We start from the raw sequence: 27,468 nt of genomic DNA on the forward strand, positions 1-27,468 counted from the left end.
GGGTTTTGAGAGATTTTTCCACTGCTAGGTGTAAGTGGTCCTTTTAGATACATCACTCAATAGAGCTTTTAGGTACACAGTTAGGCCAGTTTTTTCTCTATTAGTCTTAAATCCAAATTAGAATCGGGCCACAGCAGAAAAAGGCAGTTGTTTCATTTCTGTACTAAATATTATTCACAAGTAAGTTCTCAGGAAAAAGGGGGGCTACTGCAGCTTAACTTTTATTTCAAGAATCTCTTTGAGCTTCAGGATGATTCCTGATTTGAAGAACAGCTGTTAAGACACAGTGCGAAATTTAGAAATACAAAACTTCCTCCTGTTAGAAGATGTTGCTACTGCATCCACACAGCTTGGTAGAAGCTATAAAGCTAGGCTGTAGTTCTGCAACCAGCAGGGCTGAACCAGCTTCATTTGAAGAATTTGGGTTTATTATCTCAGGGAGGGGGAAGGACAACAACTACTCTATCCCCTTTGAATCTCATGCAAGATTTGAAGGCTTTTCAGAAGTCCTACAAATTTCTTTTATCCATTTTTTATAATATTATCAAGAATAATATCAAGAATATTATCAAGAATAATATCACAATACAGCACTTTCTGTAGTAATATCTTCTGAGTTGTATCACACTAGTCCAAGTGGTCTAGATTTCTGTTTTTAATGTCAACTAGTTCTTTAATCTTACGTCCTAGTACATTGTGGTTTATGTCTAAGCAGGTAGCAGCATAAAGCAAAACACATTATTAGTTCAATATAGTAATCAGAGGCTAACTTTAACAACGTAAGGCTAAACTGCTTCTGAAAAATGCCGTATGCCACTGCTGGTTTACTATGTGCATATACAGAATATTCATACAATATATATGTATACAGTAAACATTTGAAATATGCATGATGTCAAGCATTTGGTTCCAGTCAAGACCAAGGGAAACTGAAATTTCCAAACTCCACATGGGAGAGTTTTACAGCATCCAGTCATAGCTATCTATTTTATAGGGAAAATGCAGTCTCTCCTCCAGAGCTCTGAAAGTTTTGTTCCACAAGTGTGTTCAGAAAATGAGACTTTGGAAAGCTCTGTCTCTTTTTTTTTTTTTTTTTTTTTTTTTTTTACATCCTCTTCAAACTATGGTTTTGATTCAGAATACCTTAACAGAGCCTGTTTTTAACAGGGACTGTTTCTATTTTCTTTGTCAGTAGACTGATAAACTGTTATTACTGTGGATCAAAACCTTTTCAATATACAGTATCAATAGTGGGTCATTAATTTTATGTTGAAATAAAGGAACCCTTTTCTCCTGACAGCTATTCCTGCTTTATCTGTGTTAAGTCAAATTTCTACTCTATTACTGCTAAAACTTTTCTAAAACAAAGACTGACTGTGCCCTGTCAAGATTATAGTACTGAATGTATCGTTAAGGGAAGTAAGATTTGCATAAACCTGTTTTCCTCTTCCAAAATATTAGTGTGCTACCTTTTCATTCTGTGCTACTATTTATTCTTTGTCCTTTAAAATTAATGGGAGAAGACTTCAGATTCATGGGCATTTTGAAATAAAGTATGAGGCCTGCAGACCATGGACTAGTGAAATATTAAACATTCTTTTCTAGTTCCTTCTACATTACTTACAAAATGAGGAGAAATCACGCAGCTGACCACACTGCATCTACTTATTGCAGCTGTAAATAGTTCATAATAAGCATGTGGTATATGTGATTGTGCTGATAAATGAAAGGGTGTGTATTGTTCAGAATCAGTGGAAGGAAGGGAACAAGAAAAAACCCTTCCTGATTGCAGCTGCAAATGGTAGCAATTTTTCCTTCCTGCATTAATGAATGTAATTCATGTAATGCATATTACTTCATTCAACAGCAAAATTCTCATGTTCAGTTCACAGACATAAAGTATTTTAATTAAGAACATCAATAATGAATAATGACAATCTACTTCCAGAAAAGCAAAGAAAGACGCTTCTTTGGCCATGTAGCAGGATTTGTGATGCAAATATAATTTATCAGTGTCATAAATTCATTTTCCTACATTCTTTACCAAAAGTAGATCCTTTAAGCAATTTTAGGTTTCATTCATCTGTTTTCCCCTTCTAACTTGCCTTTGCATGCAGTATTGACTGAAAACCTGCTTTTTACAGTCTCTAGTGATCAAATCACTTCGTCCTCTATAAACATTACAACATAAAAGAGCTTTGAGCAACTGAACCCCAACACAACATACACAAAACTAAAATAATTCATTGTCTAGAGACCATAACAAATTTTAATGTGCATTTACAGAGTAAACAGAGGGCTGAAAGGAGTCAAACCAGTGAAGTGAATGTATGTATTACATAATCCACACAGTACTGAATTACAGAACTAAAAAGTGATGTTTTGTTGAAAAAGGATAGATGTCTATTGGTGACACGACATATAGATAATATTAAAAACTGGATTGCATGAGGATCAAAGTATGTCTACTCTGAAGTTATATAACACAGACTGTAAGCAATTTACAGAATTTAAGTTAGTTTTGCATATACAGGAGTTGCAAAATTAGAGAAAACACACTGAAATATAGAAAGCGCACAAAAAAGAAGATGTATATATATAAACCTCCACACAGTCATCAGGGGTTGGCCTAAGTCAATAATTGCCACCATTGAACAAGAAACAACCAAAAGAAAAGACAAGGAAAAAAAACACAAGGGAAAAGGAATAATAAAATAAAACCCTGAGCAACTCAAACGATTTTTTTTCCAGAAACAACATCCTCTAGTTTGCTTCGCTGCTTTGTAAAATTTCTTGTCTCTTCCCTACTACTCATGCAAAAAAAAAAAAAAAAAAAAAAAAAGAAAAAAAGGCTTTTTGATAGTTGTAGGGTGATTTCTGGGTGTTGATGTTAAATCACTATGTTTTGGTTCGTTATTCGGCCTCTGTTTGCTTCCAGGCTGGTATGGTTCTTTCAGCATAGGAAACCAAATGTCATCCACTTTTAATTCTGTAACACTGATGACTCGCAGGCCAACCCCTGAGAAGTCAAGGATGAGGCTTCTCCTTGCCGAAAGAAAAGGAAACTATGTCTTGCTGTTACAAAACATTTGACTACATCACACCAGTTCTCTTCAAAGAAAAGATCAGTGATATGCCAAAGAAAATAAGATATATCAAGAAAACATGTGGTATCCTCTTCTTTTTATAATATTTTTTTTAATTATTTATTTAGTATTTTTGTTTGTACTTCCTGAAGAAGGTGCTCCTTGTGTAGAGATTTAGAGTACATTGGGTGCAGAGTGGTGGTTGGAGGTTAGGGTCAACTTTGCTGTCCGCTCCGTGGATTTTACAGGCGATTTGCTCTTTGCTTTAAGAAGAGAAAGTGATATTGGAAAAAGTCAGCACTTTTAGATTAAAGCAAAGCACCCTTCACAAAGCCACAAACAAGAAGCAGGACAGAAAGTCCATGGCTTGTAGCTATCCTCGCACCTGCGGAAGAAGTTATAAGATATTCGCTCATCTTGCAGATTTCCAATGCTCCTTATAAGGCTGTTTTAAACACATACATTTATATATTTAATTAGCTCGCCAGGTTGGCTCTGGTGCCCATGATTGTCTTGGCATGCACTGCAAATAACAACACATACAAAGTATTTCAGTCCCAGGGAGGATTTTGGGTTTTTTTTTTGCTTTTGCTTTTTTTGTTTCGTCTGTCTATTTAAACAACAATATTCCGTGAAATCAGGTACCAAGAGGAGTAAACCCAAACACCTTCAAACTCATGGTGTATTTACAAAATAATTTCCAGCATTACATCATTGACTGCTAACAAAAATGTCACCTAGTGGCAGCAGTATTTTCTTGTGAAACAGAGGAGATACTGGCAAATGGCTGCGCTGTTTACAAGGGAGAAAGACAATTGTAAAATATTTGAAGCATTTATTTTTGAGAAATTAGATTTTCTCAGCTTTTTTTTTGTTTTTAGAAAGCTGTAAGATCAATGGTACATATAATTATTTCTAAAAACATGACTTTATATTTTAACTATGTTATTAGTATAAAAACATTAAGATCTAGGCTAGTTGAAATGTTTGCACACCAAGGCCAAATATCTAGATATCTTGCTGACCAACTCTCAGTGCTTGATAACTCTCTATATCAAAAAGAATTACATTCAGAATCTGAAACATTACTTGAGGTGAAAAACATGTAATTTGGCTACACTATCAATAAGAGTTCCAACTAGAACAGGTTAATGTATGATTAATAGATTCTATAGCTATGTTGTATGTTTAAAAGGATTAATGTTATTGATGGTTACAAGCATCAAATTTATAACAAAGTAATAATGGGGCCACTAGCTGTCCATAATAATGTTGGACTTCTAATAACTGTTTATTTATCAAAAATTTATTCATTGTCTCTAAGTTATTTTTGTAAAGAATTTAATATAAACTGAATGCATCCTCAAAAAGCATATTTATCTTCCCATCAACAATATTCACAATAAAAAAACAAAAAGAAATCAAGGTAAATGCTCATTTTTTAAAAGATTTCAGTTGTTCATCAGTAAAGAATTTTTCTCTATCTGCTATTTTCATAAGTGTAGCAGGCAGTATTTCTTTCCCATATTTAGTAAATTTTTCCCTTCAAATATGGGGATTAAACTGAATCCCAGATCTCTGAACACTGCTTCCTTCTCTAAATACATGGTGCGAGATATTGCTTATATATTAATTGCCACAAAAGACACTTATTTCTTTGTCACATACACAAGGGCTTCTAAATACAATAATACATCAGTTACCCATGTGTGGAATCAATTTTCTGACCAAAAATTAACTTTTAAATATAAACATGGCTCAAAGACATTACTAAGATTTTCAAAGAATTTGAAGGGATCTCTGAGCTTAGTCCTTACTGAACATAGACAGTTGTGGGAAACGTACTTTTCTCTTGCCCATCTCGTGATGCTAGCTTACCTGCACTACATTACAGAATATTGCTGAGTTTCTTAAACACTTGTTTTTAATACAGAACAAAAGCAAATTTGCTGTAACCTCTTCCTGTGGACTGTTCTCATATAGGTAGCATTTACAAACTTGCACACAGGGATTGTGTTCAATTTCTGATTTTGGTTTTATTGTAGCATAGCTTCATTCTTTCTTTTATATAAGGTATAAAACTTGTCATTTAACAGATTTTTATAAAGGCTTTTCTTTCTCTGGTAGGTTACCAGAACTTAGTTAGAGCCTTTGTTAATGTTAGAACATTTCACAGGATCATAGAATCATTTAGGTTGGAAAAGACCCTCAGGATCATTGAGCCCAACTGTAGAATGATGTATTAAATTATTTTCACTTATTTTATTCAATTTACATATCCTTTTGATTGAACTAGAGAAATACACTACTCAAGAAAATTTCTAAGAGGTCTTTGGAGATACATTTCCTCTGCACAAAATATGTGCAATGCAAATAAGGATAAATATTCAGAAGAGTCTCATGGACATTTGTAAAAGAGCTTTTTTAATGATTAATGGCATTCTAATTTGAGAATTTGGAATCTGTTATGCGTGGAAGAAAAAACAGTGTGATACAAAATAAATTTGCTTTAATTATTTCACAGTGGGGAAAGCATCCTCACAATATTTGTAGGCAAAGATTTCTTTGATTTTTGTTTTGTTTCAATAAGACAATCTGTAGATCCTCAAATTATGGGTCATATACTGCATACACATTATAAACTTTTTATTTATAATGTTTAGCCTTTTTATAAACTACAGCCTGCCTCCAATTCATGTCACACAATCAATATGCATGTTCTGTAAACTGCAAATTTATTTTTTCTTTTTTCTTGTGAGGGATGTATGTTAGAGTATGAGTAGTAAATGCAAGCTAAAGCAATACTGAACACATGAGAAAAAAACTGGGGAAATAAAACTAAGTTATAGCTATAGTTTCACTATTTTTAGACTCAAGTCAGAGGCAAAGCATAGATCAGAATCCAAACTCTTTGAAAATACACAGTACCCAAATCCAAAGATTTCATGCAGATGTGTTTTGGTATATAGATCTGATCAGGACTTAAATATTATCACAGAAACTCTGAGCACAGTAATATAAGTGAAAACCTGTCTGTGGATTTGCTAAATCAATTACTCGTTTCCCTTCCATTTCTAGTATTATTTTCTACTTAAAATAATGACAACCAAAGGAGATTTTATTGCAGATCAAGAACACCAGGCAAAGCTGGACTACAATTATGTTACCCTCAAAGATAGTAGTTTGGAAGAAGAATGGTAGTATGCATGCATATATTATTTCTACTGTATTAATTAAACTTTGATGGATGTCTGGATCAGGGATTGTCATGTTTTGATCTGTCAGACAGTTAAATTCTTGCTGTGTGTTTTAAATACCAATTTGTTGGGTTTTTTTGTTTCCTGTCACTAACATACATCCAAAAGAGATAATGTCCACACAAGTCTTCTATAAATAGATGTTTTATCATCAAAGGCAATTTGACATAAGTTTCTCCGCAACAGCATGAAAGAGTAGTTCATGCCATAAAACTCTTTGAAACAGTGATTTATTCAAATATGTGGTTTAGTTAGATGACAGGAAAGCAGAGAATAAACTATATAAATAATTGTGATCTTAGTGTTTAAAATAATAAAAATTATCTCTGTCACAAATTCTGAACCATATTTCTTGCCTTATAGTGCATGGACAAAACAGATAAACATAATATTTTTCCTCTTCATGAAGTTAATTTTAAAGCATTTAAATACAAAATAACACCAGCACATCATAAATCGTTAGTAAACCCTAACTGATCAAAAGAAAATGTTACTCACTACATGCCGGAATGATCTCTTGCTTTCACTAAGATGTTGATCAGACGATATTTGTGTAAAACTACATGGAATTTTAGGTCCCAAGCAAAGAAAAAGAAATACTGATTTCTTAATTTTGTCCATTTGTTTTTCAGAACTGGAAAAAGCATTGATTTGTAAACTAAGCATTTGTCCCAGGCCTTACAATTTTAGAATATTCTGTCTGTAGGAGTACCTTGCATGCTTAACCACTTTGAGTCTCAAATGGTTTGCATTTGCAAGAGTTGAAATTTAGCTAGTTTTGCATTCCTTGTGCTTACTAAGGTCTGGGAGGTTTGTGGGATGTAATAGATACACTGTAATCCTCAATACTCATCAAAAACTTTGAAAATTAGATTCTTACAGTTTTGTTTAAAATGAGCAATGTATTGCCATATAAATAGCAGAATGAATCTGTAAATTCAGAGGAACTGTTTTCATATTTTACTAAACATACACATTTAGTGCAGGATCTCTTGAGTTTCCTTTAATTAGTAAGTCACTGAGGAAAGACTAATACCTAAGTAGATTCCTGTTTTTTATGCTGACCAGTACAGGGAAAATACAGCCAGTCACTCAAAAGTCCATCCTAGACTCTGCATGCATTACATGATGCCAAAATGTTCCTGTGTATATGTAAAGAGAGGTAGAAGGGTGAACTTCTTTTTCACTTGTGCTGAATACAAATTTTGTTGTACTACTGGTTTCTGAAATCACAGAGTTGTAGAAACTTCAGTAGTTTAAGTTGCTGGAATTTGTGATGAAATTTTCCATTTTTTAAGTGCGTGGTTTACTGTTTTACAACATTTGGCTTTGCTTTATAATATTAGATTTGAAATAGCCTTCTTGTCAGCTCTAGTTGAAACCACATGGAATCATAATTTTGCATGATTTCCATGTAAAATAAGCAGAAGTTTGTAAAATACTTGCCTTAATTTTACTAAGGATATTGATGAACTGTGAGATTTATTGGAAGGTGTTTGCAGCTTTATGTTCATAAAGGTAAGCGAAACCAAGTATGGTGGATTTCCTTTGGAGTTTTATTTGAATGTCTCACACAAGTTTTAAATAAATAGATTCTTCCTCTCCAGCCTACAAATTACTATCATTTTTATTCCTCTGAATTGCAGAAATCACGGTTACACGTAGCTCTCCTATACTGCTGGAAAATACATCCACGCTCAGGGAGAAAAATTCCCTTCCACAAATATAAAGTCACCCTTTCTTTCCTCAGGGAAATTACTTCTCGTATTTATATTAAGGCTCAGTTACCAGTGTTTGATTTTGGGAAATTGAATGACACAGGGCAAATGAATTCATCTTACAGGCCAGAAGAAAACTTCTGATATTCTGATTTCTTTTTGGAGAAAAATTACTGCTTCAAAAATGATGAAAATTTAGAATAGTCTATGTATTAAATTTCTCTGAGTCTACTATGACAGACTTGGGTTCATCATGTAGCTCTGTTCATTTGCTATGTTTTCTTTTTCTACAACAGATGCCCAGAAAAGCAGGTGAGGAAGAGGGAAGGGATGGATTGATTATTCCCTGGCTTTCACTAGGTAGGGTGCCCAGGCAAACAGAGCTGTTCAGTCATGTCACAGAGCAACAGAAAGTAATAACTTTTCAATCCTGAGTAGGGGAGAGAAATCTGCCAAAGGTTTGAATGACAACAACTCCTGGAGATCTTTCTGTACTAAGATAGGTCACAGCCTTTAACTTGCTGCCAGCTACATGTAACTCCACATTCTAATGCAAGCTTGAGACTGAAATACTCGTGAGAGGAAAAACCTCAGGAGACATCAAATATAAGCAGCATGTAGTAAAATGATATTTGACTTCAGGTAGTGGTCCAGAACAAGCAATTGTAGATATATAAAGGGACAATAGGAAGTAGCATGAAGGGAGAAAGAAAGAAGAGTGGGATTTTGGATGACTGCAATTTCACAATGCAAAGACAGCCACTAGTAGAATTACAGATACAGTGGTGTGAACAAACATGATATTTTACAGTCAGACCACTTTCAATATAATCCCTTACATCAATCCATACCTAGGGAAATATTTAAATCTTGATCTATCTCTGCAACATATAAGAGTCATGGTTTTCTTTTTAATTCTTCAAACAGTACTCTTAATCATCTGTCTCCTTTAACCCCTTGACTAGACTCAGGCTTGCTAATTGGGCCATCACACACTATAAAGAAGCTAAAATAATCTCTAATGTCATTCTAAAAGACGAAAATGAATCCATAAAAATGACCATCATCTTTTTACCTTGAACAGGCAGGAGGGAGGGTTGAGATCCTTAAAAATATAACTGAAACTGGAAGTGCATCACTTTTATAGATTTTCATAGTGTTCTTATAAAAATAGTCAAAAATCACTGTTGAGTTTGAACATAATTTTTCAGGAAGATGAATTGGACAGTGTAGTTGGCTTAGTCTACTTCTAGTGTAATTTTTGCTCTCTCCTATGTCTTTATCCTGTAATTCACAACTTACATTCTCATCAGTGTATTTCCTTCTGTTTAAATATGTACTTTTGTTGAAATTGTGTCAACAAGTAGTTCAGGACTAAATAATATTTTACATAGTAACATGATTAGGAAATCTCAATACAGTTTTTCATTGGCTTCATGAGGGTCATTTCTGTAGCAGTGTTCCTAAATTTTTTTTCAAATATTTATGCTTCTTGGAAACATATTTAGACTGTTTTAGTCTGAAAGTAAGTCTAGCTATCTGGGCAGACTATCCCATCAAAAATTCAGCTTCTAAAATTTTAATTTCCTTAGCATTTTCATGTGCTACTCTCATAAACAAGTTTAGAGTAGTAGCATAGCAGAAAGTTAGATACCCATTTGGTGAAATGAAGCGTAGATGAATTGTCTCCGCAGGTGATATGTGGGGTAGTGCGTGTCAGAGTCGATATGACTTTAGAGCCTGAGGCACACAGCTTTCCTCTTTAGATAGACTCAGAAGCATATTCCTACTTCTAGAAGCTTAAAACATTTTTAGTGCTTAGCTACCTCAACTTTCATGTGTTCTGCCAAGAATATATTGAGTTCTTGATGTCTCTGAATTGCTTAGTGGCTGTACAACTATGACTACTTCCATCACTATTTATTTATTACATTGTGGAACCTTTTTTGTCTTGGTACTCACACAGATATCCCTGACTGACTTCTTTTCTTAAGAGAATGACATTCTGACTGCCTGGGGCTCTCTGTCACAAATATTCAGACACTAGCCATTTGTAGCAAATATCCTAATTATCTTCCTCCCTGTAGTTGGTGTTGGAGCTGCAAAGTTCTTCTGTTTGTAGACTTGTTTTCTTTTTCTTTATATTGGATATGTTTTTAAATGTATAAGTAATGCATTGACTTCAGCTTTTTCTGTATCAGTGAGAGAGTACTTTTTGGGTAAAGATTTGCTAAAAGTGGTGTTTGCAAACAATCTGCAAAAAAGCAGTGTTAGCTATTTAAATAAAACTAGCGTGAGGAGCAGTCCAATATCCAGTGTCCATGCAACAGTTAAAAGCTGAGGAGGAAGGGGGGCAAGCTCAAGTAAATGCAGGGTCCAAACTGGTTAATTCATATTGTTTGAGAAACACTGGCAGCATGCTTTATGACTGCTCTTATCAGCAATGGGCACATTTCTCTTTCATCCTATCCCTGAAAAACATGGATATAAAATGTCTTAGATTTTTTTAACGTGTGACAGAAAAAATATATAAATTATTGCAATTCTATTTATTTGTAAGAAATGACCGATTCCAAAAGTTTTTTGCATCTGTCCTGTATTAACCCATCTCCATACTTGTGAATAATTATGCTCCATCCTGAATGAAGGTGGGAACTTAGGCTGTTAATAAAACTTCTTCTTGAATTCACTCTTTTGTTTGTAATTGGCTGCTGCTAAAACCACTAAAGGGGTCTCCAGCACAAGTTACTGAGGATTTTGATAATGCATATAAATGTGTGCATGTTTGACATATGTCACATTGCAGTTAAACTGTTAACAGAGCCATTTCTGCAAGATATCATAAAGTGCAATAAGAGTTTTATTTGAAGAAAAATAGAATTGAACTCATCTTTCTCCTCCTGCATGCTTTTTGCATCCTGTTCATCCTTTCATCTATCAGAAAAATATTTGAAGTGGGATGATACTTAATATTACTCTGTCATCTTCAACAGCACTGTCATACCAAGAAAAATATATACAAAGAGGGTTATTATAAAGTAGACAGAAGGAAAATTATCATTCTTTGTAAATATTTCAGCATGAGATATTCAATCCTTCTGCTTGCTTTTCACACCTGACACTGCTTAGGCTTATGTTTGACATACAGTCAACCTGATCTCCTTCTATTTATATCATTTATATAAGAGCTATTTTTCATGGAATTCAGGTAAGCTCCAGTTTGTACCCATCTGACTGGATGAGTCTGTTTTCTTCTGTCTGATTCCCACGTGGTAAGTGTTTTGAGGCTGGGAACATTCTTCTGATCCTTTGCCTGGTAGTTATTGCAGTAGTTATAGAACAATGCCTCTGATTAACAGAACATACCTCTGTCAAAAAGCTATGACTCATAAGCTTTTAATGGTTTTAGCTGGAGCAGTTTAAAATGATAGTACTTCCATCTCTCTCCCCCTCTTATGGAAATTAAACGCCTAATAGTAGGAGTGATAGAAGCAAATCCCATACCATCTCTTCATCTACCTCAAATTAACAACCCAATGTTCAAGCTGTCATGGAGGCTTAATTTAATGTTCAATACTGTGAACTGGGAGAGCTGAGAAGCAGGCACCTATTTCCTCTGCCATCCAGGTTTGGGGATATAAATTCTGATTGGGGTGAGACAGAGACTTTGGGTGGCAACATTTTTAAGTGCAGAAGTTAAATCAGAGTTGACAAGCCAAAGCCTTCACTCTTGTAATTACTGTTATATAAATTAAAAACCACAGCATTATCACCCCTAAAACCTCAGTGGACTAGTTAAAAAATGGTGGATTGTGAAAATGAAGCTTGAAGCATTTGTGCCAAATTCTGTGTTAATTCTATCTCCTTCACAGTCTATATTGTTAATATTTTCTAGTTTTATTTCAGATCTTTTTACCTTTCTCATTACAGTTCTGAGATGTAGGTTCAAGCATAGCCATGAAATGTCACTCATCGTTATTCAAAGGCTCTTCAGGTATGAGATGGTCACTGAATAGCACATATTGTATGCACACGAATAATTCAACAGAATACAAAATCAGTATTCAACTTGATATTTTGGCAGAGTTTCAGAAGACACAATGCTATATATCTACATAGTCAAACAGTATTATACTACTAAAGGGCTTTGCACCATCTGAATGTCTAGCAGCTGAATGTGAGACCTGTTGCTAGTTCTTGGTTTCATAACAGATTTATTATTGCTTTTAAGTCTTTTTTTTTTTTTTTTCAGTTACACAGCATGAACTGTAGTTTAATACACTGTCTTCTATAGTCATGTAGAAGTCACTTCTTATAATTAGTATGGCCCTATGGCTGTGATTTGATGGCCAAAAGCCTTAGTTCGGGTCATAGGCAAAAGCAGCAGATGAGAGAACACCAGCAGTGAAACAGGACTGGCAGTAAAAGTAGCATCCAGATTTGCTGTCTGTATTTTTGTTGCTGTTGATGAACACATAGATCCTATGTATGAAGCACAGGAAATGCTGGCTGTGGCACTTAACTTCCACATTTTTATTCTTCTCAGCACATTAGGCAGCTTTGTTTCAAGACAGTAGCATTTGTCAGCAGCTGGGGAACAAACTTAAGTGAAGTAGATCAGACTGGAAAACATGCAGATAGTATAGCAAGTTGCACTGCCAGAAAGTATGACTACAACTTCCTCATGATAAGGCAAAATAAAGGGTTTGGGGCAGACTTTTCTCTTCAAATGGCTAGCAGAAAGATCATCAGTTACTCTTCAAATGACATCTGGCTTTATGTTCAGCAAAGCAGGATTAATTGGTTAACACTGTGGCTGTAGAGAAGGTTATATGTCTAGAATGTCTTTGAATCTCATGGATTATTTAATCAAATAGAAAAATCCTGTCCAGAGAATAAGAAAATACTAAGAGTGTTGAGCTTTCTAGCTAGTCCAGCCTATGGTTTCAAAAATAAACAATAGAAAAAAGTTGATCAAATTTAAAGAAAAAATGCACAAAAAACCTTAAGCAACAATATCCACCATCAAGAATGTTCTGTCCCCCTGCATTTGAATGAGCAGTTTTCAGGTATTTTCTTTCCCCTCATTCTGTTCTTAGATAGCTTCACTCTCCTAAGCTTCATAAGCAGTACATGCTGGGTAAAGCTTGTATTCTTCTTATAATTCACTCTCAATTTATGAGTAGTAGAGAATTCATCTTTATCCTCATGCTTGAGCCTTTTTTTTTTTCTGTTGTGAATGAATGCCATTCTTTTGGCTTCAGCAGAGTTGTATCCATTCTAACCAGCAGATAATTCTACCCATCCACTTTAGTATTAAGCTATGCAAAATATTTTCATAACGAACTAAGACAACATAAATGGGAAATTTCATTCTTATCTGAAACATGTCAAAATGTCCCCTCCTTTGCTGTAAATGTGTCTAGTAACAAATGGATTGTGTTCTGAAGCAAGGAAATCCCATCAGTTATTTCAAGAGCAGTCCTTGTCACATGTGCTGCCATCTCTGATGACCCAGTGCAAGTTGCCTGATTATGTGGGAATGAAAAAGCAAGTTGAGTGAGCTGACAAACAATTCATTAACAGCTTCCCTCCCTCAGATGCCTGTTTTTCTTTTCTTCCTTTCTTTTCTTCTCTTTTTTGGACCATCTGCAGTCTTTCCAGTGGTTAATCACCAAAGAAAGTTACATCAGGCTTGTAGAACAGAATAACCGTGATTCTGCTACTCAAGGAACTCAAGTCTCCTACTAGATCTTTATATATCAGTTTTGTTCTAAAGGTGAGATGGGTCTGAAGATTTTATTTTTAAACAGCTAAAAGAAAGTAAAAGAAGTGATTAAGTGCATACGTATCAATGGCAGATGGACAGCAAAACACACTGGTAAGGCTACTAAAAGAATAGGAAAAATATCAGTCTACGTGTGTGTACTTAGTTACTGCTGTGTCTGTCCTCGCTGTTTCTAGTTGATGACATAGGAGACAAATACGTAGTGCAGTATCCAAAGACATTTTTTTGTCACGTATATAACCTGTATGGTACCCAAAAAAGCAACTGCTCAGCAGTTGTGCAGTCTATGTCTGGATAATACAAATGGAGATCTGCCATGGAGTCCCGCTTCCTGTAAAAGGCTGTTTCTAATCTACCATTACCTGCTTTCACAAATTTCCTTTTAACCCTGATTGTGATTAGCTAAGGTTATATAACATTTGTTTCCAAACACCACTTACTTTTACAGAAATATGAGTTATAGTGGAGGCATCATATATTTAAGGACAGAATCCATGATTATCCCAGCAAATCTGAGAAGACCATGATTTTATTCCGTGATTCAATATTAGTATTTAACCGTGGGCATAACTAAGGATGAAAATATTTCTGATTTCAGAGAGGATATGTTTGAAATTAAGGATACCCAGTACTCAGTCTGGCATGGGCATATGGGATTGAGCCACTGCTAAAACTTGTAAAATTACAAAACCAGACAAATTACTTTCTCGTCTTAGTTTCTGGGTCTCTGTTTTTGTAAGAGGAATAGAGGTGAATAGAAAGCTGACAGTAGGGTAGGATCAGTGACTGCCAATGGCAGTGAGGGATGGTAGATATTGTTTTGCCTGTGACAGGAGTTAGAACAGAAGACTGATCAAAAGCAGTCTGTTTATTACTCAATTCAGTTGGACTATAGACAAGTTTAAACCAGGAGTTTAAATACCAGTATGCATTTGGTTCTATGTGTAAGTATGCACATATAAGATAACAAGGTGTAGGTTTTTTGAAAGAAACATAAGGTAAGTTAATTCTGCATTGGAAATCTTGGCCTGATAAGAAGGGGTTTAGCTACTGTTAAGACTTTGCTTTGAAAATAAAGTTATTTGCAGCAGATTAGCACTTCTTAGAAGATGTTGCAGTTTCAAGGTCAACTACTAACTGACTAATAGGGCTACATCAGTCAACATTTCAAAGAATCTAAAAAAGTGAAGTGGCTTTATTTCAGAAAGAGAAGTAAAGTGAGGGTTTCAAGTAAAAATAGACATTATAATGTATACAAGCGCAAAATAAGAGAGTCCTTGCATCATCTTTTTGCAAGAATTTCTGAGAATAGCTAAATAGGGTTCAGAACAAGAAGAACAAAACTCTCGTCTGGCTTTTACTTGAATATAGTCCTAAGGAAAAAGAAACTCGACTTTTTGCTGTGCAACAATCACAGTGAATGTTAGTGCCTCCTAGCCTTATGGGTATTAACAGTCTCTAAAACAGAAGCCTCAAAAGCCATAGTCTTTCTCTTAGTGAAGAAAAGAGTAATGTTGGCTGTCACCTTGGTAGAGGATAGAGCAGAGTTTTTGTTCCTTCACTTTAAGAGATCACATAAAAGAAAAAAAAAATACAGAAGTTGATTTATATCCCAGAAGATTCCAAATTGGACATAACATTTTGCTTACTATAGGTTGATAATAAAAGATTCCTTGATGTCGTAGATAAAATTGGAAGCTGGAAATAACGTCACTGGTTTATCAGTATCAACAGACTGAAGAAATACGTTTTCATTCTCTTCTTTTCATTCTCTTTCTTTCATTCATGCCTGATGATCAACTTCTCAATCTGATTTATGATGCCAAGAACTCATGTTCTTTTGTCTTAGGTAAGGACCATGTTTTCCTCTGTGCTCCTTTTCAAGTCACTTGCTGCCACACTGCCATCATCATAGGAACAGTTTTGGCATGTAGTTAGGTCAATAGCTGAATTTGTTACTTCAGGAAAGAATAAAAAGTTGCTAGAAACGTGCAGGGTCTGTACATGAAACAGTCATAAAATGAATCTAACATCCTTTCTTCAGTTGTAACTATTCTCTCTTGAGTTCTCTGAGCCTGATCTTCTTGAGTCTGAAAAGCAACTAATGGTTTTGAGTGCTTTATCAGAGCATTGGCAGAACAAGAAGAGTTTCGTGGGTAAAAGCATTCTCAGCACATCAAATTCTGCAGCTCTTTTGTGTTGCTATAAATATTAAGTTATTTTAATGCAGGTATCAGAGTTTGCTGAGATTTATATCCATGAAACACTGAGATTTGGTGCAGCCTGCAAATTATTCATCTTCCTTTTACCTGAATTCATTGCAGATCTCAGACCTCAGTTAATCACAACATTGCTTAGAGTTACAAGGCCCTGTGATAACTGTACTTTTACCTTTAGAGTAAGATATGTAGTTATGAATTATGCAGTAAAAACAAGTTTGTCATTCCACCTACATAGGATATTTTCTGGATATACGCAGATTAGCCTGTCAGATTACTCAGATTCCTGTTAATCGGTGGTGATTTACTTCATTTGCTGGAGCCCATGAAAGTGAAATGAAAGGGTTAATCTGTGTTGACTTTGACTTCTATTTTCCTGGCTTTTTTGACTTTGAGATAGATGTTTAGTGCTTCTCAATATATTAGCTGAAGAGGGTCTATGGGTGATGTTGTCTCTAACTCTTTCTTCCTGTATTGAATCTCCATTATGATAACAATAACAAATATAATTTTTACACTCATATAACATTTTTCAGAGCAGTGCAAAATGCAGAATGGCCCTCATATCACTTTAATTTGTCAGCCCTGGTTATATAGCTCCTCTGTAGTTATGATAGATATTCTTACTTCTGAGTAAAAGAGGAGAATAGAAGAATACCTGTTCAATTAGGAAATGCTGATATTGTAAAATGGTAGTGACTGTAAACTACATTCCTAGAGCTACCGATTAAATATCTGTCATTAAGGAATAAATTAAATCCCACATTGTGCTTCAGGATAGAAGAAGTTAAGAAGAATGCTATCTAATTTTCAAAAATAAATCCTGAGGACAAAGTATTCGTATAATCAGAGTCAATCTTTCTTATACTATTAAGTGAGTTCTTTAGAAATGGCCGAATACAGATTTCCCAATAATCTCTCAGTGTAATGTTTCCCTCTGTTTTAGATGTATTTCACAATAGTCTGTGAACATGTGAAAATTTATTGCTTGCCAAACTATGCTCTGGCTTTCGAGTATTGGAGAATATTTCATACAATTCGCTATGCCTAAGAATAATTTCTCTCTTCAAAGAGTATTGTCGAAGTCAATGCATTACTCAACATGAACAAACACATCATAATCACCCCCCCATCTTTCAAACACAAACATTTGGTTAATAACAATTAATTTGTATTCAACCCTGTTTCCGTGTTCTAGGCCAAATGGATACACTGCTCACATGTAATGTAATGTAATCACATAGCAGTCTTGTTCATGCATATATAGTTAGCGTGGTGTTGAAAAAGTGAAGAGTTTCTAATTTGACAGTATAAGAAGATTGTGTTGATTCGCTATAATGAAGATCGTTACTGTCAATGACAACTCTTTTCTGCTTTTTGGGTGTGTCACAACTGATGTCTCTCCCTCCTCAGCAGAAGTCGCTCCTCAAAGATACATAGAGCTGAAAAGCTCTAATGCTCTGTGCTTCCGTGGCTATTTCTATTAGTGTTGACTGAGCGTAAAATGGAGTGAAAATCCAAATCACACTATAGACAGAAAATCAGGCCCAGATTTTCTCAAGTAAAGGAAAATAAAACTTGATTCTCAAAAGTTAAACTGATGTTCACAAAAAATATCACCAGTAATTACTGCATAGCATAACTGTTAAATTGGAATTAAGCAGAATATGGATTCTTGGGACACTGTTTTTTCAGTAGATGGGTTTCACCTCTGAATAATACGATATTAATCTGTGTTTAACCATAAACCAAATTAATTAAAAATCTAAATTATATTTTAATCTGTTTAATTTGTAAATTACTTATGATTGGAATTGTCTGTACTATATCTGCGGTAATCTTTTCCCAAGGAAAGTTTTCCCATAGTTTTGTTTTGTTTTGCTTTGTTTTTTCCCTGGGACCTTTTCATGTAATAACCTACTAATTCTCAAATAACAAATGCCCAGTAAGCAAGCAAGACATTGCCTGGACTAAAGACGTTAACAATATTATAGAGTCCATTATATATCCAAAATGATTTAGTGGATTAGGAATTCTGTGTACATTTTGGCTGCAGTGAAGTCTGTAGCTAACTTGTGACTATTTTAATTAATTTCACATAGAACTGAACAGAAACCAGTATTTTCACTTTACGGACAAATCTGTTACTTTTAAATGTATGAGTCCAATGGAAAATTAGTGGTTTACACAGTTATCTGAAAGGAAAGCCATGGTAGAGTGACAATTTTAAATCAATTGAAATGTTTTTTTTCTTCTAATAGCTTGAACATTTCTTGGAAGAACTAAAACATGAACGAAGGAAGAATGCAACTTTTAAATAAATTAAAACAAGTATGCAATGGCAAAAGAATGTACATATCTTTTTCTAACAGCAGTTAAGAATTTCTGTATGAATAATTATGTTCTTCCAATCTTTAATGGAATGTATTTTCCTTATCAAAATATTTTTCTAGTAGCATGGCTACTAGATGCAAGTTATTTCACAACAGGTATGCTATGAAAATCCTTGTATTCTCAGGTTTGGTTTTGATGACATGGCATTTTCTAGCAGAAAATGATGCAACAGAACAAACTAGGTTAGTTTCCATTATATATTTTAAGTTAGATTGCAATCTCCTGACTTATATTGAGCCCTCAGTGTTATAAGAATTAACCCAGACACCTTTAAACTTGCAATGTCTCAATTTTTATCCTGTCCATCTCTTTATTGCCATCATATAGCTGTATATCCTTTATATTCTTGTACCTTGGCATAAATGTGAATTTTACTGTATTATTGTAGAAAATGCAGGCTTATATAGTGCTGTACAGAATCTACCAAACAAAGTGGGTAGTATCTTAATTTCTATATGACAGACAATTGAGACATTGCTGTTTTAACACTTGAGTCAAAGACAATGGTCAATCAGCTGAAGATGTCAAACCCATACTCTTTGAAAACCCATGGTCTTTGTAAAGCCTATGCAATGGAAAAACAATCTGGTATGTCTAAGTCTGCTTAGATTTAGAAGTCAACTTCCTTATGAAAATAGGAGTGATAATAAAAGTAGATTAATTTCACAAAATGTTAGAGATATAAAAGTTAGGCAAATTAACTTAGGAACAAACACTTGAGGATTGGTGTTTTATTTATTTATCATGCACAGCCATCTTAAAATGAGTCATTCACTGACATGCTCCTCCCTCTCCACACACACTACAGGGAAACCTAAGCTTCAATTTGATAGCTAACTTTAGGTGGATAAAACCAGTAGAGATAAAATCCGCATACAGGAATTTAAGGCTTTTTGCTTCTTTTGCCCAGAAATTTACTCTTCAGCTTTTAGGTAGTGAGCAGATAGCAGGTGGAATAGAGCCAGAAAGAACGAGGAATAAACGAGCACCACACTCTTCCTAGTCACAATTCCTGGTTACCTTGTTGAGTTAGCCTCCTTTCACATGCTGGTAAGCAATCAAATGAAAGCTCAAAATGCTTTACCATACCTGATTGTGGACTTTGTTTGGGGATTTTGGCTGCTGCTTCAGGACTGGAGGTGGCACGCACACGTTGATTGGCAGAGTTATGGATGCTACTTGGAACAGCTGCTGAGATGTTTTTGCGAGGTTTCGTATCTTGCAACCACATTGGAGATGCCTCAAAAGCTTGCATTCGCCGGGAGTGGCTGTTAGCGTTGACTTTGAGAAATGCCTGGGCCTTGTACTCCTGAAGGTCTCCATAGTTGGCATCAGTGACCCTGCACTCATACAAGCCTTCATCCTTTTTCCTCACTTTTGAAATCTGCAGCTTGTGGGAGATGTCATTCCCTTGTACTTTCACTGTCTGCAAATTTCCCAGGAAAACACACAAACAAACAAACATATTACATAGTATTCTTTCTCTGGGAAGACTCCACTGATGTAGAGCCTGTCCAGAGTATTCAAGTGCCAAATTAATCAGTGGTGTGATTGTGCATACTGCAGGGAAGTTGCGTCAAGGAAATCTGGCATCTGCTTTCCAAAACAGTTTAGATGGTTTGCTCTGAGATGTTAATTGGTTTCAGACAAATAACCCAAATGATGGTGCTTATTCCAATTAATTGCTTAAGATCATGAGCATTCTTAATGACCTTTCTTACATAAACTTAATATTTGTGCACTTCATTTGTTAAATCTTTTCACTTAGTTGGCTCTGCTGAATAATTCAGTTTTTCAGCTGCCACTTATCAATTTTGTTGGACATGTCTGCCAATCTTAACTTCTTTAATAACAGTTTCTTACATTATTTTGTAGTCTTCACTGCATTGAAAATACATATTTGACATTCACTTTGTATCCTTCAGGCATGTCCAATAAAATTTTTGGTTGGTACTTTTTGTTTATTAAGCATAAGTCATATGGTGTCAGGTAGTTCCTTTTTCTCTCATATTAGGAAATTAGGATATTTCATATCCTAATTCATATCCTATTTCATATCCTAATTTATTTTTAAACACCTTTATTATCTGAGGGTAACAAAACATATTTTTGTTTCACATAATAAAATAATACGAGAAAATTATGCATCCAGAAATGTGTGAAATGTATTAAGAGGCACTAGGAAAGGTAACACAGATTCCTTTCTGTATATTCACCACTTTAAAGAATTTATATTTAATTAATTGACTGTTACTTTCTACATGGATTAATATCTCTTGCCCCCCATGAAGCCAGCTAAAAGGTACTAAGTAGGACAGAAAGCTGAAGCTTTGAAGAAATCCTGAACCTGGTTTACTTCCACAGTTATGTAAACATGGATGCAAATGTTGCTTTATGTCATACCAGTGGCAGGCAATGAGGAAATATAAGGGTTGTGAATATATGGTAGATCACAAAAATTCAGAACTGTTAGATTGAAACTAGGCACGTATTATTGGTGATTATATCACATATTACTTCTGATAGTCTGGCATGCTATAATTACCAGCGTTGGCAAAGCTCTTATTCTGCCTGCTTGATAAATTAAAGAGCAATACTTGTGAATATATTATTGGTGTAAGGTACTACTGGTAGGACTTGACAGTCCGTTGTGTTGTATCCAGCTCTGAATTTATACTTGGCAAACCGAGTTGAAAGTACGGACTGCATACTTTCAGGCATAACATATGCCATATTAATTACACAGAAAGTGCTGGATAGTTACTTAAATCATATTCAATAATGATATATTTCTATTGAACAGCTCACATTCGGCAAAAGGATTAAAGAAGTTTCATGTGAATAGAAAGAAGGTCATATTCTGCTTTCATTTGCTGCTATGCAATATCTGCAAAATCAACAGTGTTGCATAGTACTAATGAAAAACAGAATTTGTTTTGGGTTTTGCATTTGAAATTTAGATTTTTTTACAGTCAGCATAGGTGCAAGTTTTCAATTTATGACTGATTATCATTTAAAATTAACAGAAGTGGTGTATTTCAGCACCATTTAAAAACACATTTGATATGTTTTACCATTGCTTTATAGAATTTACTAAACACACTTAAAATTTGCTCTCCTCTTCATGAAGATACTTTCCAACCATACTAACAGAGACTCTGTGTGTGCCTTCAATAATGGGAAAAAAGGAAGGCTACATTTGTAATAGTGCATTTAGACTGTCAACCTAACATTGAATTTATTTTAATTGGAAATATAAAACATTTTATGAAAGCTTATAAAAACTCATATAGATAGACCATCGTGAATTATTATCATACTTAATGAAAGAAAGAGATTTTTAACATGAAAGATGGGATAAGCTTTACAGCCTATATTGTGTCACAGATCTTATGGATTACTACAGGGATTTTGAATGACCCAGTATTGATAAAGAATAAAGTGGCTGCTTGCACAGTGTCTAGTGGAACAGTATCCAAAGACCACACACGGGACCCATTTGTGAGATATCTACAAATGTACAAATGTAACTGAAGATGTAGTCGATGACACAAATCGTTTATAGTGTGGTGAGAACTTTCATAGGAGATGTAAGTATGACTAGAATATGTATCATTTGAATATAATGTATCTGAATTGTCATTTATAAATGCCCTGCCTAGCTGCAATTTCACCTGATGTAATTACTTGGTTAGCTATTTGTAGGCATTGAAAAGCAGCGCAGTAAAGGATTTAACAGAAATTATTCACATCTATCTATCTGGTTTTGGTTTAAGCTTTGCTGGTACTTATAGTCTTGGCTGCACCTAAAAGGCGCTTCTGAGGGATTGTGTCTGAGAAAGGGAAAACCCTTCTGTAGTCATAAGAAATAGTCATGCTGCAGTAACTGCTGAGTATCTGCGTCTTTCCACTGCAGTGAGCACCACACCATGACTCCACCACCATACAGTTCTTGGGATGCTGAGGGAGGGGGGTTTGAACACTTATGAGGTCAGGGGTTGTGGCTATGCCCGAGTCAGGATCTGGGTCTGCTGAGGGAGTTAACTTTTTGCTGGACAAGAGCTGGAGCAATGTTGCTCATAAGAGAAAACATTCTGTTTAATCTCCACACAGCAGATGTGCTGTATTTCCGTCCTAAGAAAGAGTCTCAGTGGCCAAGAGTGGAGATTACACTTCCTGAGCTTTAGCAGATATGAGCCTGGGAAAGCACCCATTTATACAGCTTCACACCCCACTGTAGGAAAGCACAGCTTCACAGCCAAATTTCAGCCTTAAAACCAGCTTTGGAGCTTTAAGGCAGAGTCAGGAGTCGCCCTGGGTAAATGGAAAGAAGAGGTACAAGGATGGGTGCAGGGAAATTAGGAAAAATTAGGAAAAATTAGGAAAAATTTCTTCACTGGAAGAGTTATCAAGCACTGGCACAGGCCGCCCGGGGAGGTGGTTGAGTCACCATCCCTGGAGGTGTTTAAAAGGCGGGTGGGTGAAGCGCTTAGGGATATGATTTAACAGCGGACAGGTACGGTTGGACTTGATGATCTCAAAGCTCTTTTCCAGCCTAGGGATTCTGTGATTCACGGGTGGGAACAGACTGCCGAGGGTGTGTTCCCTGGGACTCGTTTTCCGAAGCCTTCACACCCAGGAGTCTCAGGGGGCTGCACTTACGCTGATCTTCGTGCCGTCGCTGTCCAAGTCCCTCTCGGGCACGAGCTCCACCTGCAGGGAAAGGAGCGCCGCCGTGGGTCTCCGCGCCCCGGCCCACCCGCTGCCCCCCCCCCGCCGAGCCCGGGGAGACACGCGCCGAGTGTGCCACCTGCGGGCAGCGCCGGGGACAGCCGGCACGGGAGGAGGGGGACACCCCGCGAGCCTCGCGGAGTCGGTGCCCTCGCCCGTCACAACCCCCCCCTCCCCCCAACTCTCATGGGAGTCCTTTCGGGGCGGCTGAATGCCCAGACTGACGCGGAGGTGGCAGCGCAGGAGAGCAAGAAGCGCCCCTGGATGACGATGTAAATGGACAGTGCCCCTTCTGTCCCACTCCGAAGACTGAAATTGCGCTGTGGTATGATTTCTTTTACCCCTTTAGGGCATGGTTTCCGCCTTGATTCCCCCTTTGTCCCCCAACCCGAGTGCATGCCCTCCTGTGGCAGCTGCCTGCAGAGTTGGGGCTGACAACTCGACTGCACCAGCTGTAAAATTGGAGGGTCACATATAGGATCTCGCCGTTTGGGAAAGAAAACACGCACACAAGGAACAATCTCTGAACAGCTTCTTTCCAAAGGGAAAATGTGAGAATAAAGTAAAAAAAAAAAAAAAAAAAAAAAAATAGACTCTGGAAATCCGTATGGTTTTGTGATTGTCCCTAGCTGCATCCTGAGAGTGACAGGCACCAGAGCTATCATCCCTTCAGGTAGGCGTTTTTCTCTTCAGGTTCCTGTACTGTTATTTCATGGTCAAAATTAAATCCCTGGGGAGATCCAGAACCTCCCTCTACTCCCTCCTTCTTCCCCCCTTCTCTCCTTCCCTCCCTTCCTCTCCATGTCTTCTTCTGTGGCATTCCTGGGTGGTTTGGGGACCCCGTGGCAGAGGATCAGTACCTGAGTGCCTGTCACCTCAGCTCCAGCCTCTTGGTCCTCAGCTGCCCGCAGAAACCACCACTGGATTTCAAGGTACACCGAAGCAGAGCCACTTTGGAAAGCACAAGACATCTCCACATTCTGTCCTTCAGTGGCTGTGACATTTCGGGGAAACTCAGTGAATTTTGCTGCAAAACAAATGCATAACATGTTGGGATCTACTGTAACAACTCCTTGTTTATTCCCTGCTTTTTTAATTGCTTTTTTTTCCCTTCTCTCTCTCTCTCTGTGTTTTCCTTTTTAATTATTTCCTCTGTTTTCTTATCCCATTTCCCCTCATTTCTAATTTTACAGTTGCACACTGTCTCCCCTGGTTTCTCTCTCATCCAGGTATGCTTCTTCTCCCTTATGCACAAATTCACCTTCTTTACATTCTAAGCTCCTCTTGTGGGAAATGTTATAGACCCTCCTGCTTGCTCCTTTGGGCTAGCAAAGTTTCATGTAATTAGGTCCAAATACCCTTGGGCAGAATGCAGTATTCCACCATACTCACTGAAGGATTTTGTGCAAAAACTAATTTGGAAGAGGAAAAAAAGTCACACTGATTTATTGTATTTGTAGAGCTGAGCTGGAGGTATGTAAATTGCTAAACCTTCCACAACCAGCTGGATCAGCTGTTGGAATAGGCACTCTTCTGAGGTGCAGGTTGCAACCACTCATCAAAATGCCTTTCAAAGGCTTTACCTGAGTTAGTTACCCTTTCTGAGAACCTCCGCTTGCATAATCAGACCAAAAAGCAATACATCCTCTGTTTCTTGTCTTGGTAGACACTTTCTGCAATTAACCCTCGCTTTTGTATACTAGTCCTTGAACAAACAGGATTTGCCTATTACAGTCTACTACTACTGTTAGCTTTAAAATTTGATCCTGAGGGATGTACCCCAGTATGGCAATATTTCTTTAAGTCTCAGTCTTGACTTCCTTCTCATCCTTCACTATAATTCACTTTAGAATTGTGCAACATAATGAAACGTGATAGTTAAGTGAGAGGGACTACAGACAGACAGTGTAATTAATAAAACCCGTGTTTCCAGAAGAAAAGAATTTAGGAAGATCCTGCAGTGTTGTTTTCTGTTATACGTCGTTACAGATTGACTAGAGCATATTATGATGCAAGGGGAAAATTGCTCGCTGTCTCCTCCCCTCTTTCTCTCTCTATCCAGGCGTCCTAGTTGACCTGGAATTGGTGGGATAATTTGGCAATACACTCAACCAGTGTTACTTCGTTTTCCCCTTATGTTTGTGCATGGCAACAGATACTTAGCAAAGCTACTAGTTTTGTATTTCACTGTTTCCCTTTTTCTTTCCCCCCGCCACACAGCAGTCAGCAATTGCTAGTGACCGAATTAAACAGACAAAAGGACTGTGCATTTTGTGTATTCGCTGCTTGTGAGTTTGTTTTGGGTTTTTTTTTTTTGGTTTTTTTTTGGTTTTTTTTTTTTATCTTTCTTTGCTCGTTCTCTCCCCTCCTCTTCGGTGCGTGCGAGAGGTGCGGGGACACGGAGGGGAATATCGCCAGCATCTTCCCCCCCATCGCACCGCCAAGAGCAGCCCGGCACAGACTCGGCAGTTCCCGGCAGGGAACGGCGGGCAGCAGGCAGGGATCGGGGGGCGGGAGGCGGCGGGAGGGGGGCGCGGGGGGCGGCAGGCGCGGATCGATCGCGAAGCGACGGGCGGGGGCAGCAGGCAGCGGTCCCGCGCGATCTGTCCATGGTGCTGACAGCGTCGCCGCAGCTCCGAGGTCCCAAACAACTGGTTTCTGCAGCGCCGGGGCTGCTTGAAATGCAAGACGCGCCTTTTAGCGACGAGGGAGGAAGGCGATTGGGGGGGGGGGGGGGGGAAAGGAGGAGTGGAGGGGGGGGAGAGGAGAGGTATTAAAAGAAGTCGATTTTGTCTCCCCCCCCGTTTTTCTATTTTTTTTTGGGGGGAGGGGGTCAGAAATACATATAATCAAAGAATCAAAATTAAAGTCTGACTCAGGATTACAGGATAATGGGAGACGAAAGGAGATGCACGTGAAAGGATACTGCAATATTTTAAGGAAGGTTGTTGATTTAGTCATCCAGGACTTGGTGACTGCAATAATTATGCATGCCCGGGAAGGTGTTTATTGTATGCATACAGGCATATATGCAAACATATACAACCCAAACACATGTATGTCCATTCACCGACACCCCTTTACTCTTCTACAAGGTGCCTCTTATTTCCCTCTTTGCAAACAAGTAAAGGAAACCGGTTTTATTCACACTTTGGCTAAACTTCTCACTTCTGTTCCTATTTACAGATAATTTTTAAGCTAAATTTAAACCTTATGCTTGGTATCCTCATCTCCCATAAATTGTAGCTATTTTCCTTCCTTTTAGTGTCTTCATTCTTGTCTCCCTCCAATCCTGTTCTAAGTCTGCTTTAGCATAGAAAAACACATAGACATATTTGAGAATAAATGGTCTTACCTTGGGTAGAAAGTCCTTGTTGAATATACATAACTGAAAAGAAAATGAATCCAACATAAGCTAGAAAGATCCCCATCATTCCAAGATGAAGAAGTCACATCAGGGTAGCAAAAGCCAAAGGTACTCTCAAAAAGGAAGAATTGATATTTGAGTGTATGTATGTATCTATATATGAACAGAAAGAGATTTGAAAATGTTACAAAAAGGATCTATATTGTAACCCTAGCTGCAATACTGGCAGCATCCTGCTATTCAGCGGAGTCTTTTTCTCTGGGAAGAGCGAGAATTGCAATACAGTGTGGTTCAGATGAGCTGTCTCAGGCGCTGTGTTGCTTGAAGTCCAGATTCAGACTAAAAAAAAATAAAAAAAAATCACGTTGAAAAGTGGGTATCAGCTGCCTTCTGTGCCTTTTTTCAGCTACCTGGCTGCTTCATCCAACGTCAGCTCCTGCTGCTCAGGATGGCGTGATGACTGCCCTCCCTACACACTGATCCAGCTTGGGAAAAGGGGAGTGGGGGAAAGAAGGGAGGAGGGGGAGAGAAGTCTACTCTGCTTGTATTGCCTCAACTTTTCCCTCTAATGGCTGTGATGATACCTTTAACCCTTCCTCCTCTCTCCTTGTTCTTTACTGTTCTCTGCACCTCTTTACCTGTTCTGATTTCTACTGGCTCTGACGCTGGGATAAAGCTGCACTCTTTTTTTTTTTTTTTTTGGACATAGTGTAATTGTAGAGAAAGCCTTTATTGCCTGATGTAATCTTCGTTCTTACATCTCAAAACACTCAGTGGCTAAGAGGGCAATGCAGTGGTTTGATTTTTGGTGAGTTAAGCTGTTTCTGTTTTCTCCTTTTTCTCTCGCACTTACAGGGTTTGAGGGGAAAATAGTAACTCAGTAATCCTACTGCACTAGCTATTGCCTG

General features: G+C 37.1%; 1 protein-coding gene across 4 annotated transcripts; it reads right to left on the minus strand.

The window, feature by feature from the left end:
• Positions 1 to 585: 585 nt before the first annotated feature.
• On the minus strand, positions 586 to 27,075 carry VSTM2A (V-set and transmembrane domain containing 2A). 4 transcript variants are annotated; one of them, XM_054060225.1, is made up of 5 exons: positions 26,549 to 27,075; positions 24,054 to 24,220; positions 23,125 to 23,175; positions 19,552 to 19,888; positions 586 to 3,609 (listed from the first exon to the last, which is right to left on the minus strand). In XM_054060225.1, the coding sequence occupies exons 1-5, from the start codon at positions 26,625 to 26,627 to the stop codon at positions 3,563 to 3,565; spliced, it is 681 nt and encodes a 226-aa protein (XP_053916200.1). In that variant the 5' UTR covers positions 26,628 to 27,075; the 3' UTR covers positions 586 to 3,562. The 4 variants fall into 4 exon arrangements, with proteins under 4 accessions (XP_053916200.1, XP_009564049.1, XP_009564051.1 ...); XM_009565754.2 differs by having other exon boundaries at positions 586 to 3,349; positions 26,549 to 27,074; XM_009565756.2 differs by having other exon boundaries at positions 586 to 3,471; positions 26,549 to 27,074.
• Positions 27,076 to 27,468: the final 393 nt, after the last annotated feature.

The sequence above is a fragment of the Cuculus canorus genome, chromosome 2, assembly GCF_017976375.1.
Source record: "Cuculus canorus isolate bCucCan1 chromosome 2, bCucCan1.pri, whole genome shotgun sequence".
Classification (NCBI taxonomy): domain Eukaryota; kingdom Metazoa; phylum Chordata; class Aves; order Cuculiformes; family Cuculidae; genus Cuculus; species Cuculus canorus.

Excerpts from the sequence above, each read along its gene's own strand:
- VSTM2A (XM_009565754.2), bottom strand. The coding sequence starts at position 26,627 with ATGATGGGGATCTTTCTAGCTTATGTTGGATTCATTTTCTTTTCAGTT. Across the intron at positions 23,176-24,053 it reads CTGAGGTGACAGGCACTCAG|GTGGAGCTCGTGCCCGAGAG; the intron begins GTACTGATCCTC and ends CTTTCCCTGCAG. Across the intron at positions 3,350-19,551 it reads CAAACAAAGTCCACAATCAG|CAAAGAGCAAATCGCCTGTA; the intron begins GTATGGTAAAGC and ends CTCTTCTTAAAG.